This window comes from Gossypium hirsutum, chromosome A08 (assembly GCF_007990345.1).
Source record: "Gossypium hirsutum isolate 1008001.06 chromosome A08, Gossypium_hirsutum_v2.1, whole genome shotgun sequence".
Taxonomy (NCBI): Eukaryota; Viridiplantae; Streptophyta; class Magnoliopsida; order Malvales; family Malvaceae; genus Gossypium; species Gossypium hirsutum.
Window position 1 is genome coordinate 16,566,962 of NC_053431.1, and position 16,076 is coordinate 16,583,037.

At 34.1% G+C, this 16,076-nt stretch overlaps 1 protein-coding gene across 3 annotated transcripts; it reads left to right on the top strand.

Annotated features, from left to right (window-relative positions):
• Positions 1-1,952: 1,952 nt before the first annotated feature.
• LOC107928620 (DEAD-box ATP-dependent RNA helicase 36) lies at positions 1,953-6,976 on the top strand. 3 transcript variants are annotated; one of them, XM_016859968.2, is made up of 7 exons: positions 1,953-2,120; positions 2,229-2,877; positions 3,839-4,161; positions 5,005-5,208; positions 5,292-5,373; positions 6,018-6,116; positions 6,501-6,976. In XM_016859968.2, exons 2-7 carry the CDS (start codon positions 2,263-2,265, stop codon positions 6,672-6,674), a joined length of 1,497 nt encoding a protein of 498 aa, XP_016715457.1. In that variant the 5' UTR covers positions 1,953-2,120; positions 2,229-2,262; the 3' UTR covers positions 6,675-6,976. The 3 variants fall into 3 exon arrangements, with proteins under 3 accessions (XP_016715457.1, XP_016715517.1, XP_016715396.1); XM_016860028.2 differs by having other exon boundaries at positions 1,979-2,116; XM_016859907.2 differs by having other exon boundaries at positions 1,979-2,877.
• The last annotated feature ends 9,100 nt before the right edge of the window (positions 6,977-16,076 follow it).

Genomic DNA, 16,076 nt, shown 5'->3' on the forward strand with positions numbered 1-16,076 from the left:
TAGCCCTTCACGCACGATCTTCAACCTTGTAAACTGGCTTTTTTAAAAAATGTTAAAGGTCTCTGTACTCTTTTGAAATTTAAAATTAATTTAAGAGTTAAAAAAACCCTTAGTAAAATATTTAAAAAAAAATTAAGCCTTTAACAAAAGTGCACCTTATTGAGTCCAAAATTACCAAAAAAATCAATTAGGCCCTTCCATTAATGGAGACTGTTAGTTAACTGGTTTGACAATTAAAAGTGTTTACGTGACAGCACTAGGAGATGACACATGGCAAGATGATGATGTGGCATGTCACATCAGCAAAATAATTTCAATTTTTAAAATAATTTTATTAAAAATAAAAAATAATTTAAAAATTGTCTAAGAATTTACCAAAATTTATAATAAGTTACCAAAATATTTAAGGATTTACCAAAATTTCTAAGCTTTTACCAAAATTCCTTGAAAGTTAATAAAATTTTGTAAGCTTTTACCAAAATTTCTTAAAATTTATCAAAATTTGTAAGCTTTTACCAAAATTATATTTTTAATGATTTACCAAAATTTCTAAATATTTACAATATTTTTGAAACTTTACCAATATATTTAATGATTTATCAAAATTTTTAAGGATTTACCAATATTTTTGAGACTTTGCTAATTAATCTAACCATTTATTGAATTTTTTAGGGGTTTACCATAATATCTAAGACTTTACGAAATTATCAAAAGATTTACCAAAATTGTTAAAGATTTACCAAAAATTAACAAAAGCTTTTACCAAAATATTTGAGGATTTATCAATATTTCTAATGATTGATCAAAATTTCCAAAGATTTCGTTTGTATCTCATACTCGATCGACACATCTAAGCCTTTACCAAATTTTCTGAGATTTTACCAACATTTCTAACAATTTACCAAAATTTATAAGGTTTTACTAAAATATCAGGATTTACTAATGTTTCCAAGCCCTTACCAAAATTTCTGAGACTTTACCAATATATCTAACAATTTACCAATATTTCTGAGACTTTAAGCGTCCCATACTCGATCAACACATCTAAGCCTTTACCAATATTTTTGAGACTTTAACAATATATCTAATGATTTACCAATATTTTTAAGCATTTATCAAAATATCTAACGATTTACCAAAATCTCTAACGATTTATCAGAATATTTAAGGATTTACCAATATTTTTAAGCATTTACCAAAATTTCTTAAAAAGTAACAAAATTTGTAAGTCTTTGCCAAAATTTATATCACTACCAATATTTATAACAATTTGTCAAATTATTAAAGAATTTATCAAAATTTTTAAAGACTTGCCAAAATATTTGAGGAGTTAACAATATTTCTAAGTTTTGACGAGAATTTATCAAAAAATAACAAATTTGTAAGACTTTACCAAAATGTCTAAGAATTAACCAATATTTCTAAGGATTTACCTAAATATCCAAGGATTATCAGAATACCAAAGAGTTTACCAATATTTATCAAAATATCTAAGAATTTAACAATATTTCTAATTATATCCCATCCCTTGATCATCACGTTTAAACTTTTACCAAAATTTCTAGGAATTACATTTGTATCCCATCCCATAGCATCTAAGCTTCTTCAAAATTTTAGAGACTTTACCAATATTTAAGGACTATAAGAGTTTACTAAAATATCTAACAATTTTCTAAGGATTTCCTAAAATTTTTAATATTTTTATTTGTATCCATACTCCACAACTAATATTTCTATTCATCTACCAATATTTATAAAATTTAACAAAACATCTAATGATTTACTAATATTTCCAACGGTTTAATAATATATATAAAAAATTAACTATTTACTGATATTTATAAAAAATTATCGAAATATTTAAAAGTTTACCAAGATTATTAAATATATAAATGATTTAGCAAAATTTAAAAAAGAAACCTTTAAAAATATTAATTTTAGTTTTTTTTTTCAGGGAAAACCTATACTAAGTTGGTACAAGCTTTCCATGACCTTTTTCTAGTGAAGCCGACCGATTTATTAACCCTAACTTTTTGTTCATTTATTTGAATAGTCTTTTCTCCTCCTCCTATTATCATCATCTTTCCCCTACCAACTCTGCCTTTGGTTTTATATTGTGGGTAAAGTTATAGAAAGTCTTCCTTCTTCTAGTTCGTTCTTTTCTTTTCTACATTTTAGTTTGTGTGGGAAGTTCTAACCACTGTATCTTTTATCTTCTATTGCAACAGTGCTGTTTGATTGTTTCTGTTTTCTTATATTTCGATGGAACAAAAAGATTCTCCAACTTTAGTTGACAAAAGCTTTCCTCTTTTCTCTAAGCCCCGTAGAGCCAAACCAAGTGAAACCCCTAAGCCCTCCCAACACCCTATTCCCCAAACTCCCCAATTGGAAAAATTTTCCTCCTCCTCCGCCGCTGCTGATGCCACCTCAATTTCTGCTTTCTCCGACCTGGGCCTAGCCGAATGGGCCATCCAAACATGCAAAGAACTCGGAATGCGAAAACCAACGCCGGTTCAAACCCACTGCATACCTAAAATACTTGCTGGTCGTGACGTGTTGGGGATAGCTCAGACGGGAAGTGGCAAAACAGCGGCGTTTGCTCTACCAATATTGAACCGTTTAGCGGAGGATCCTTATGGGGTTTTTGCGCTGGTGATTACTCCGACGAGGGAGCTTGCTTTTCAGTTGGCAGAGCAGTTTAGAGCATTGGGGTCTTGTTTGCATTTGAGGTGTTCGGTGGTGGTGGGTGGAATGGATATGATTACGCAGGCGAAAGCCTTGGTTTCAAGGCCGCATGTGGTTGTGGCCACACCTGGAAGAGTCAAAGTTTTGCTTGAAGAGAATCCTGATATTCCTAAAGTCTTTCAAAGAACGAAGGTAAATCCCTCATATTCTTCTTCATTGTTAGTTTTCATGATCGACGAAGAACGGATTTTGATGAAAATTGTTTTCTAGTGTATGATTATGCAGTAGATTATTTGAAAAGTGAAACTGACAAATTTAGAATGCGACTTCGACTGATTTAATTTTTGGATAATAGAATTTAATTATCTAATAATTTGGCCAAATGGTGATAACTGGCTGGTGAGTGGTGACCTGATTTGCTTTAAATTGAGTAAATGACTATGGAATTTGTATTTCGTTTTGTAAAATTGGGAATGACGGATAAAACATTTGAACTAATAGCTTATGTGTATATTTCTGTTTTGCAAGCTTATCACTTGGTGGATGAATTGTTGAAATCTGGGACAAATTAGGATCATTTTGTTGCATTTGTATAATTTGATATAAATAGTTTTGAACAATTTGCTAGTCAAGAATCTTCAAAAAGATGCTGGGGCATATGACAGGGACTAAGGGATGGAGAAGGTTGTCTCATCTAATATTATGTGATTTTGGGATTAAGTCTAAATGATTCTGTATTATTGCTTATTAATAGATGACGGGTAGATTTATATATCTTCAGAACTGGAATGGGATGGAGAAGGTCGTCTCATCTAATATTATGTAATTTTAGGATTGAGTCTACCTGATTTTGTATTCATTGCTTATTATTAAATAACGAGAAGATTTGTATATCTTCAGAATGGAATTTATTCTGTCAGAAAATAGGATGAACTTTTTAGAGTAAGATTGTTGAAAGTTAACAATTGGATCATGATATTTCTAACTATACTTGACAGCCATCCATAGGTTGGGAAAGCAGGAGATCAGCATGTTGAGATTCTCTTCTGATCACTGATCTCTTTAAACCTTGCATGCTAAATAAATAAATAGGCTTGTTTTGAAATTGTTCCTCATTTACATATTCTTTCCATTGCTATTATTTTGTTTTTAGTTTTTAGTTTTGGACGAAGCAGATCGAGTTTTGGATGTTGGCTTTGAGGAGGAACTAAGAGTGATTTTCCAATGCTTGCCAAAAAATCGACAAACTTTGTTATTTTCTGCAACAATGACCAGTAACCTGCAAACACTGTTAGAGCTTTCTGCCAACAAGGCCTACTTCTATGAGGCTTATGAAGGCTTCAGGACAGTTGAAACACTTAAGCAGCAGTATGTTTTCATCCCAAAGACTGTGAAGGATGCTTATCTTGTTCACATTTTGACTAAAATGGAAGATATGAATATCCGCTCAGCCATGATATTCACCTCAAGATGCAGGTATTAAACCTTTGAGTCAATTTTTTCTTTTTCTTTCTTATGATCAGTATGTTATAGATGGGAAAAAACTGAACATGCAATAAATTCAAGTTTTTGTATGATTACAAATGTTTCTGTGGTAGGCACTCAATTTCTTAAAGGACCTATTGGACATTGCATGTATTTGCAAATTTTGATACTATCCCTCATCTAGTTATCCATCTTATCCTTTTATTTTAACTTCAAATAAAGTTGGGGAAAATATAGCAAAGCTGTCCTATCAGGGCTTGTGCTGGCATAGTGCAAAGCTGTATTCTATCTCAGTAGGTTATAGGGATTAACTAGTTGAAAAGCCTTTGCCTTGTGTTTTTCTTACTCTCGTATCTTAGCTGTCTCCCTATCTCTGGTACTCTTTTGCTTCTAGGATTATTAGTTATCTTTAAGGTTTTAGGGTTAAAACTTTATTTGAAAAAAAACCTAGTATAAATCCAGGGCTATTAGTTATCTTGTAAGAAAACCTTTATTTGTAAGGTTTAAATCTAGTACTAGGATTTAAAATTTATTTGTAAGAAACCCTAGTATAAATAAGCTGTAAAATATTTGCAGTCACATTATTATTTTCTCTCAAGTAATAGACAGAAACTAGAGGTTTTGATGAAACCTTATATTTTTCTAGAGTTCCAACATCTATCTTGCTTTTCAGCTTTAATTCTATTGATTTACTGCTGTTTTCTCCCTAAACCACTCATTATTTTCCTGGCAAGTTCAGTATGGTAGTTTTCTTCTCTTGTTAAAAAGAAACACGTATTTCTTTGTACAGTTCTATTCTGACATTTACTTCTTATTCTTGAAATTTTGGAACAGAGATTGTCATCTTTTAAGTTTGTTATTAGAAGAACTTGAAGTGGAAGCTGCAGCTCTGCATTCATTAAAATCACAGGCACTAAGGCTTTCAGCAGTGCAGCATTTTAAATCTGGAAGAGTTTCTATACTGCTGGCTACTGATGTTGCTAGTCGTGGTTTAGACATTCCTACTGTTGATCTTGTCATTAATTATGACCTTCCAAGGTTCTATTAATTAAGAAATTTCTAGTTCTTTAGTTTCTCTATAGTTTGTTTGGGCACTAAAATTTAGCTTCCACCTGTTGCAGGTATCCTAGGGATTATGTTCATCGTGTGGGACGAACTGCAAGGGCTGGTAGAGGAGGATTGGCTGTGAGCTTTGTTACTGAGGTGAGTATGAAGTGGTTGTTGACATTGAATATGGTTTTTGAGGGTTGCTGGACCATGAAGTCCGGTGTAGAAAGGTTTTCCTATAAGTCTTGAAGAGTTCAAATTTTAGAAATGAGACTTATCTAGTGACTTGTTTCATACATCCTTCCCTGCCAGGATTTTGTTGTTTGCCTTCAGAATTGTAAAGACTTTAGATTTTTGTCATTTACAATATACAAAGGGGATAGCATATACTCCATTGTATTTTATGCCTTAAATAGAGTTGTCATCTATAAAACAATGCGTAGCTGATATGCTGCACATGTTTTCTGTAATACGTGCTGTATACGTGGTTGATTTCTATATAACATAATACTTTTCGGTAGATAAGGAAGCAACTTCAATCAATTTGGATCTGAACCTTGTCAACAAATAAAGCTTTTTCTCCCCTCTCGTTTCAGATTAGAACCTTATTGATAAAAAAGGTGTTGTCACCTTCTGTTTTCTCTATTACCCTCCTCAATGCCAATATTTGTGTGGGGTATAATGTTTTTATGTATGTTATGGGTAGTCTCCTCTTTTCCTGATCTAATAAAGAGGCTTTTTTCGTACAAAGATTCTAGTCCATTTGCCTGAGTTGCTTATTCGAGTAATGTGATTTGCAGAATGATGTGGATCTTGTTCATGAAATAGAAGCGGAACTAGGAAAACAGTTGGAAAAATTTGAATGCAAAGAGAATGAAGTCCTGTCTGACTTCACAAAGGTATGATATGTTAGATTATTCTTTTTTTTGGTAGTTTTTCTATTTAAATTTATGAGCCATTTCATTTAGACTACTGTCACAACTAAACCTTCTCAGTATCGGCAGTGTGTGAATTGCTTATGCAATTCCATCTAATGCTCTACTGCATTATACTAAGAGGAATAAAAGAAAACATGCTATTTAGGCATGTTCCAAATATGTAATGTTCAGGGAGAGCTGCAAATGTAGCCCATATAATCGGTACTAGCACTGATTGATTACTAGTGCTGTTTTAAGGTTTTTGGCATTTCAAAAGAGTTGGTTTTCAGCATAGTAGTTTATGATATTTATCCGAATTAACAGCATTAGTATTAGCATCTTATGCAAGTTGGTTCGGATCGGCAGGTATTGAAAGCTAAACGTGTGGCCACGATGAAAATGATGGACGATGGGTTTGAGGAGAAAGTGAAAGAACGTAAAAAGCAGAAACTCAAGACGCTAGCAGAGAAAGGATTATTGAAGAAAAGGAGTAAGAAGAGAAAGCGTGAAAAGGCTAGTGCTAAACCTAGTGATAAGTGATACAAAGTTTATTTAGCATCTGAACCCTTAGGATCTCCACTGCAGCAATGTAAGCTCCATTTTTGTCCCAGGGAGCAATTTTGCATCTGTTTTTATTTTTTTTTTAAATATTAATCTCATTATAGGTTTTTTATCATATCTGTTTTTTTTACTACAATGTCTAGAACTATTCAAAGTCCTTTTTCAACTATTAAATAGGAGGATAATACGCTTCAGTATACTCGAATTCATGTTCTCCTGTAATCCTGCAATCGGCAACTTCATGTTGCGAATGCGATAAGGCTAGTGCTTCTGTTTTTATATTTCTTTACAATAGTTGTTTGTCAAATGATGATTCTGAGCCTGACTGGAAATTATTTTTAATCATTCTCTTATTTATTACATAAATTATAGAAAGTAACATAAAGAAAATGATTATGAAATTTCATCCCAGTATAGTTCTAATCCTTGCCTTGGGTTGAAGTTGGATGGATCCTCTGCCATTCTCCCTGCAACATATTGATGATATAATTGTTTAATTGCACTCCTTTATTTATTAGTTTTCAATAATACCTATTTTAGAAATGTTAGGTTTTTCATGAGATTAGCCTCCAATCTGAATTTTTTTTTAATCTTTAATAATTGTAACATTTTTGCATTCAAGCTTGGTTTTTTCATTGAATTTCGATATAAATGATCCTAGAAGTTAAATTTGTTTCGTGAAATGTTGGCATTTAACAATTTAGGAGCTACTAATGTGGTCAACGGAGTGATCCCACTGGCAGTACACATGTACTTGGGGGAATGGCAATACATGTTTTATTAGCACAAATTTTTAAGAGCAAAAATCCCAGTGAACGTATACTAGTATAACATTATCAATTTAAACTTTCAAATTGCGGGTCATGATGGTCACTAGATCAGGTCCTCCCAGGTGACTAATTTATTATTATTATTATTGTAAGGGTTTAATTTCTTAATAATATCATGGATTAATTTGGGAGTTATCATTATAATGAGATAAATAAGTCTAAATTGCAATAAAACTATCATCTATATAAAAATGTTGTGAAAATTATTCTTTCTAATTGCAGTTCAATTTTAAATAAAAAATTTTATTTACAGATTAGTAAAAAATTTTAAAAAATTAATGCTGTTAAACAATAAATTATAATTTTTAGATAAAAAAATGCTATCTCTATTTGAAGTTGACATTATTTGATGTTTTTTAATAGTAAAAAGATTAAATTGATTTATTTAATAATAGATGAACTAATTTGATCAAATCTCTATAATATAGAGGCCTTCTAGGTGCATTTTTCGACGAAAAGAAGTTCAAGTCACAATTGTCAATTTTAAGAGTTAATTTGGATAAGAAAAAAGTTTAGGTGGAAATAATTTATTTAGATTAATTAATGACATTATAAAAGTAGAGGACTGGATTATGTTAAAAATTAAAATATTTAGATTAAATCATAAGTTTCAGTATAGTATAAGAGCCGAAATTGAAATTTAACCATTGTCTTAACCTCCAAAAGAAATGGGAAGCCATGTGTCAGCTACCAAAATTAACATTCGAATTATATATAATCACATAATATTTTAATCGAAAAATTAACGGTATTTTTTATTAGACTAATTAATATTATTATAAAATACAAAATAAATTATATTAAAAATGAAGGTATAAAAATTAATTAATAAATTTAAATTTTGAATTTTTTTTGGTATTTCCATTATTAAAAATTGAAATTTAACTGTTTTTCTATAATGTTTTAAACAAAACACCGACCATTTTACCAATAAATGCCCATTTTCTACTTTATTTATGGAAATGGGTCACTTTTTTCATTACTTACCGGAATGGGCCAAAAACACTAAAACACGTCCATGTAGAAGTGTTTTAAGAGGAAATTCCAGCAAAACATGTCCCTTAGGAAGCAATTTTGCCATGTCAGCAAAAAACACACTGACATGGACACGCTTTGTTGACATGGCAAAATGCTCCTTAGGGGCACATTTTAGCCCGTGTTTTTCTAGGATTAGGGCTATTTGCATGTTTAGTGCCTAGGGTTTATCGGTTTAGGATTAGTGTTTTGTTAAAATAATTTAGGGTTTTATTTGTTTAGGGTTTAGAAATTTTAAAAATAAATCAAGGTTTAGAGTTTTTTTAAAAAATTAATTAAATTAGGTTTTGGGGGTTTTTAAATAAATTAATTAAATTAGGGTTTAGAGTTTTTAAGAAAATTAATTTAATTAAGGTTTAGATTTTTTTTAAAAATAATTGTGTTTAGCTTTTAGGATTTTTGTAATAGGGTTTAGGTTTAGGGTTTAGAAAAAATGATATTGACAAGAATGGTCTTGTTTTTTCTTTCTACAGTAGTTTCAGAAAAATTAATTTTGAGAGGACGGTTCTGAAAAGATAATGTCAAAAACGATTCAAGCAAGATGTACTGTCAGCAAAATTACTGAAAAAGGCTCCCACATGGACGCTCTTTTTCTATAGTAGTTCCTGAAAAAATAATTTTCAGAAGACGATTCTAAAAAGATAGTGTCAAAAATGCTTCAAGCAAGATGCACTGTCAGCAAAATTACTGAAAAAAGCTCCCACGTGGACGCTCTTTTTTTACAGTAGTTCTTGAAAAATAATTTTGAGAAGACAATTCTAAAAAAATAGTGCCAAAAACGTTTCAAGCAGGATGTACTGTCAACAAAATTACTGAAAAAAGCTCCCACGTAGACACTTTTTTCTACAGTAGTTCCTGAAAAAATAAATTTGAGAAGTTTGTTATGAAAAAATAGTGTCAAAAACACTTTAAGCAAGATGCACTATCAATAAAATTACTGAAAAAAACTCTCACGTGGACGCTCTTTTTCTACAGTAGTTCCTAAAAAATAATTTTGTGAAGACGGTTCTGATCCCACGTGAATGTTCTTTTTTTACAGTAGTTCCTACTTGGCCTTAGGCTATAAATGAGCCAAATTTCATTCTCATGTTGCATAAGTTACAGCAAGAAAATTAGAGAGGCTAAGAAGAATAGAAATTGAAGATGAGTGAACGTATTAGTACTGTTATTTACTATTATGGTGAGGTCCGTGACACCGAGAACGGCATTTTTTTTATTGGAGAACATAGTGCGAATGATTTTTAACTAGAACATAGATTTGATAGAACTTCGTAAAAGACTTAGGCGCAAAATCTTCTGAACGACGCCAATGAGAGTTTTGTCTACTAAGTATCGATTTTGTACTTCGGTTGATCCCGTAAAATATGACTCATTTGATATCAAATGTGGTCGTAGCTTAGAGGTGATGGTGTAGACTCATCTCGCTAGTGGCCCTATCTTGAGTTATATGTACAATTTTCATCGCCAAATGAAGCATTTGCGACTTCAACATCTACTTTGTTCAAGAGGAATACATGACCCCTGCCCGACACTCCGTTAGTGGGAGGCAGAATACAGAAGCACTCGCGTTTAGTGGCGGTATGGAATACATAACTCCTGCACGAAACTCGGTTAGTGAATGGGACATGCACCTCGGTGGGTCGATAGTCGATGCTGGAAATATGTACTAGAGAATGACATCAACTTCTAGTGGTTGGTAATCCACATTTGATTGGGGACGTTACGAAACGTTCACAAGAAGGGATGTACTCCCTACGACGTCTATCAGGGAAAGGACCTCGTACATTGTAGATGATAGTGGATTGGATGATGAGTCCGATGTGGATCCATCTTGAGAGCCCGGCCCTGATGGTGTAGAAGTTGTATTATTTTCTAAACCAGAGCCTATTCCAACTGAACCTGAAGATGGTGAAGGGGTTCAAATGAAGAAGAAGACCGCAATTCACATCGTACTCGTCTCCAGTCCACATGCATAATGTCGATCTATCGGTAGATGATGCGTTGGAGTTTCCAGATCTACCACACAGAAGGCGTGACCGTACAAGTTTGTCATTAGATTCGGGTGAATTGGAAGTTGGTAAAGAGTTTCCCAGTAAGGTAGTTTTCTTGGTGCATTAAAACAACATAGCATCATGAACGAGGTTAACACTACATGGTTAGATCCAAATCTGAAAAGTTCGAGGCCAAGTGTGCAGTGCAAAACGGTACATGTTTATGGAAAATCATGGCTTTGGTTAGGAAAAAAACAAGCTTATGAGAGATAAATAAGTACAAAGGTCTACATACCTGTGTTGCCAGTATAGTATCACCGGATGTTTAGGGTTTTTGAATAATATTGTTATTACTTAATGTTGCATTATTTAACGTACTTCGTTGATAGGTGTTTCACAAGATCATCCTAAGATGGATTCAGATATTATAGCTAGCTTAATACTACCGATGGTGAAGGTGGATCCTAGGACTTCTGTGTCGGTCTTAATTGCCAATATTCGTAGCCAATTGAGGCACACACCCTTTTACCGCAAGGCTTGGATAGCTAAGTAGAAGGCGTTGAAAAATATTCATAGTGGGTGAGACACTTCATATAATGAGGTGTGATAGTAGTGCCAGATGTTGGAGAGGTACGTCCTAGGTTGCATAACAGACCTTGAAATAGACCCTGTGTACTACAACGATCGCTTGTTCTGTGGATGCCAAGTGTTCAAGCATTTGTTCTGGAGCTTGAAGTAATGCTGGGACGCATTTGTGTACTGCAAGCCATTGGAACAAATTGACGGTACCTTTATGTATGGTAGATATTCCCATCGGCTATTGCTAGCTATGACACAAGATAGCGATGAGAGAATCCTTCCAATTGCATTTGCAATAACACCGGGAAAGTCAGGTGGAGACTGAAATTTCTTTTTTTCTAGGTTGAGGGGGCATATCAGCTCCAACCTGATATTTGCGTTATATTGGATCGAGGCACTAGAATACTAACCGCAATTAAGTGATAGGGAAGCCTATGAGATCGCACACACCATCGGTATTGTCTAAGCCACGCTGCGTCCAACTACTATGGGTAATATCGATCTACCACTGAACGACGACAAGTGACCAACATGGGTATTTAATCTCTACTAATATAATTTCGTTTGTAATATTCAATTTATTCTGAATTGAAGAGGAATATGTAATTTTCGCTATCAACTTATATTGACAGGGTATGAGATCAATAAAGATCATTTTCATGAGATGTTGGTGATTTTGTGATTAGTTAACGATCAAGGTGCAGATTACCTCTGTAACATACCTTTCGATCAGTGGACACAACCATACAACTGCGGCCTACGATATGGTCATATAACCTCAAACCTGGCTGAATGCATAAATTCTGTTCTAAAAGGAACGTCTTATTTACCGATAGCCTCGGTTGTGCGGGAGACATATTTTCGTTAGTGGCACTATTTTGAAAGCGAGCAGTGAGTTATAAAGGCCAAATGCAGGGAGGTCATGTATGGTGCCGTAAGGTATTGCAATAAATTAAAAAGGCGAAGGTGCGAGCCAACACCATGCACATAGTGTGTCACGATTGCGACAACCTATAGTTTCATGTGACGGAGTTCGATAAACCAAACCAAGGATTACCGACGGGCAATATCGTGTACATCTGAGAAATAGGACTTGCGACTGTGGGACGTTTGACACACTTCGTTATCCATGCACTCATGCAATTGCAACTTGTCAGAATCTCTGTTTGGATCTCATAAGCTATGTCGACGAAGTGTACAAAATAAAATACATGTACAATGTGTGGAGACATATATTCCCACCAGTCCCAGATGAACGTAAGTGGTTTTTTGTATCGTTTGCTCTGTTTAAGTTTTTACCGAATAGAGAATTGTGTCGCAAACTAAAAGGTCGAGCTTGCTCAAGTAGAATACATGATAATATGAATATCTGGGAAAGAACGAACCAACAGAAGTTGTGCAGATGGTGTAGGAACCCAGGTCATACAATTCAAACACGTCCAAATCGAAATAGTTGATAATTGCTTAAATGAAACTATGTTACATTATTTCTATTGCCTTATTCAAAAGAACTTCTATTTTATTAAATAGGACAAAATATAAAAATAATTTACTATTAAAATATTCAGAACAACTTTTATTTTATTAAATGAAACAATATAAAAATAGTTTGTACAAATATATTTAAAAAATCAATGTATGTGCCGGTCGGAGTCAGTGCTACATGGGGGTGGTCGACGGTTATGCGTTGGATTCCTTCTTGGTTCAGCTTCCGGCGGGGGTTATGGTTGCTCCAGCGAGAGTTGTGGTTGTTCTGGTTATGAGTGTTGGGAGGATGACCTACCTTGATAGAATAAAGAATGCGGAGGTGTTTGCATCACCTATGGCAGAGGTGTTTGAATCCTATAAGGCGATGGGGATTGAAAATTAGATGAGCTCCTCGACGGTGCCTCGTGTGATCCCTCCTGTGATGATGGCCTATATATCTTCGGTTAAGTCAGAGTCATTGGGAAATGAGATGGATCGGGCCATGCATTCCAACCTGGCATAGGATTAGGAAAAGGAAATATATAAGGGTTAGGATACATATAAGGGCTAGGATACGTACCTGGCATAATCTGAAAGGGCTATAGTGTGGGCGTCGTCACTTGAGGCGTTGGGCCCAATGATTGTGTGGGTGCTGTTGATGGGCCCGTCTCATCATCCCTTCTTCTTAGATTTAACGGGCTCCATCGTTCCCTTTTGACATGGATTTGCCAATGCTTCTGCTCTTCCGAGAGTAAATATGGCTTTTCATGAATCCTAAACTATGGCATGTAATCCGACGAGCACGCTAACTCTGGAACAATGATCAGTTCGCGAGTAGGTATATGATCATACCGATTTTCCCAAATTTTGATATATTCCAAGAAGAATACTGGCTAATGTGTATTCGATTGCCGTAAGTCGATTTTGTGCTCATCATCGAGCACCTCAGATGTCACGGGAATTGGTTGTCGGAATCCAAATTGCCGCAACACTCTGTCTGTCTGATGCATCTCGACAGTAGCATAGTTGGCCAATAAGACCTTAACATGCCAAATGTTCAAGTTTTGAAAGAATTCATTTGGAATTACTGCACGAACTGCCAGATCCTCGTATGGTGTCCATTGAAACTATATGAACATAATGAAAATATTAGTTATATATAATACTAAATACTAAATATGAAGCGACTATGTTATGTGTATATATTTCATTTAATACTTACATGCATTTTCAACCGTTGGTCTAATAGAAGCCGTATATCTTCAAGAGCAGTAGGTATTCCAGCATAACTCGTCGCATGGTTCCACCTAATTAAATAAATTTTTAACATAAAATTATATTTTAAATCTATGTAATAATTGTAAATTCTAATATAAATTTTACCTCTTTATGAGTGAGAATGTATATGGCTGGTTCACTCGACGACGTAAAATTGGAAAGAGAAATTGAGCCCATGATTGTAGTAGTGATAGACAACTTCTGATTTTGGCTTTATTTGGTTTCGTCGCCTCGCACATCTTCCACTACAATGTTGCCACCAGATATACGAGGTTTCGTGACAAGTCTGGCATCAGATAACCTCCAATGATCTCAAGGATGTATGCCCAAGCATATTGTATTCTTTCTACTTTAGTCGAATCATTCGCCGGCTCTAGGAATGTATCTCGTAACCAACCCATCTTGATCTGACCTCCGTAAATATTATCCGAAATCACACCCAAAAGATCGTAACATATGGCTCCCTAATCAGCAAATTGAGCAAACTCAGTGAGTACGGACCCATTCACCGGTAATTCTAATTGTAACTACATGTCCTCCAAAGTGATAGTACACTCTCTGCATAAGATGGAATGTGTGCATCTCGGGTCTCCATCTCTCTATGAAAGCGCTGATGAGTTTCGGGTCCAACTTGCACCCCGGCCTATATTGACCACATGTCAAAAACCCGCTTCCCTTAAGTAATTTTCTATCAAATGGTGATGGAGGACCAGGCATATTACGAATATAACATTGTAACACCCGATCTACAATTGTTATAAAAATTATAAAATAAAAATTAATTAAAATTAGTTAAATGAAAAAAAAATTAAATAATATTCAAAAATTGAAATTAACCCTTACCATTTTCATTTGTTCGACAAAAATATGTTTATGATAGAGACGAATTAATCCTCTGGCCATTGCTAACATGATCAAATATCTTTGAAATTATAAAAAAAATACTAATTTAGAAAAAAAAATTAAAGGAAATAATTAAGTAAAGAGAGCTTTGAGAAATTTAGGGAGAAACTTGAGAGCTTTTTTGAGAATTTTGGAAGAAATGTTTGTGTGGAAAAAAATAAAAAGGAGGGGTTTTTATATATATTTTTACCGTTGGACCCCCCAACGATCAAAATTTTAAATGACGTTGGATGTCAAAAACACGGGTTAAAATGTGTCCCTGAGGGAGTGTTTTCCCACGTCAGCAAAGTGCGTCCACATTAGCGCGTTTTGTGCTTACATGGCAAAATGTTCCCCCAGAGGCACGTTTTAGCCTGTATTTCCCCTTAAAACGCTCCTACGTAGACGCATTTAGGCTTTGTTTGTTTGCTAGTAAAATATTTTCCGAAAAATAATTTTTGGAAAATGATTTATTTTTCTGGAAATGATTTACTTTTTTGGTGTTTGGATGAATCTGTGTAAAATATTTTCTACTGTTTGACAAATTTCTTGAAAATATTTTATAAAGTTGTTTTAAAGGGAACAAATATATATTTAAGAATTTATTATCTTTTCATTGTTTAATTGAGTTTATTATATATATATTAATAAATTTATATTTTTCTTGCCTGTATTGCATAATGCAGCATGCCAATCTGGTAGAAGCCTAGCAGGTTTTTTCCTTTTAAGCATGCAACAAAGCCTATATTGCAATCAACAAGTACTCACTCAAAAATGGTTAATCCCACATCTGGAAATACCACCCACAGTTTTAATGATTCAAGTTCTCTTAGCCACATCTCAAGAGCTAATCCTTCTTTCATTCCAACGAAAGGCACCAAGCTTGCTCAGACCTCAGAGAACACTAATAAGTCCTTAACAATATACACCATATGAACCATATCTGCCAACATCATAAGGATGCAGTGGTTAAGCCCTTTGTTGGCATCACAAAAACTAGGATTCAAACCCTGTAATTGTCATCCCCTTCCCCGTTTGTAATATATGAACCATATCTGAACTCATATGCAGGAACACAACCCCATCCATCATCTGCCATCTCAGTGCATAAATAACAACTCCAAAGTTCCTAATAACTAGTAATGTTCACTTGTAGAAGATACACTTCTTCTGATAGAGAAGCATCCTTTGTTCCTATTATGCTCATACTGAAATAATAGGACCAAGAGACCTCAACAACTTCAAGGCACAGGGGCCAATTGTACAACATACAAATAAGTTCTAAGATTATTCAAGAGGATCCCAGTGCAGCTAGCAAT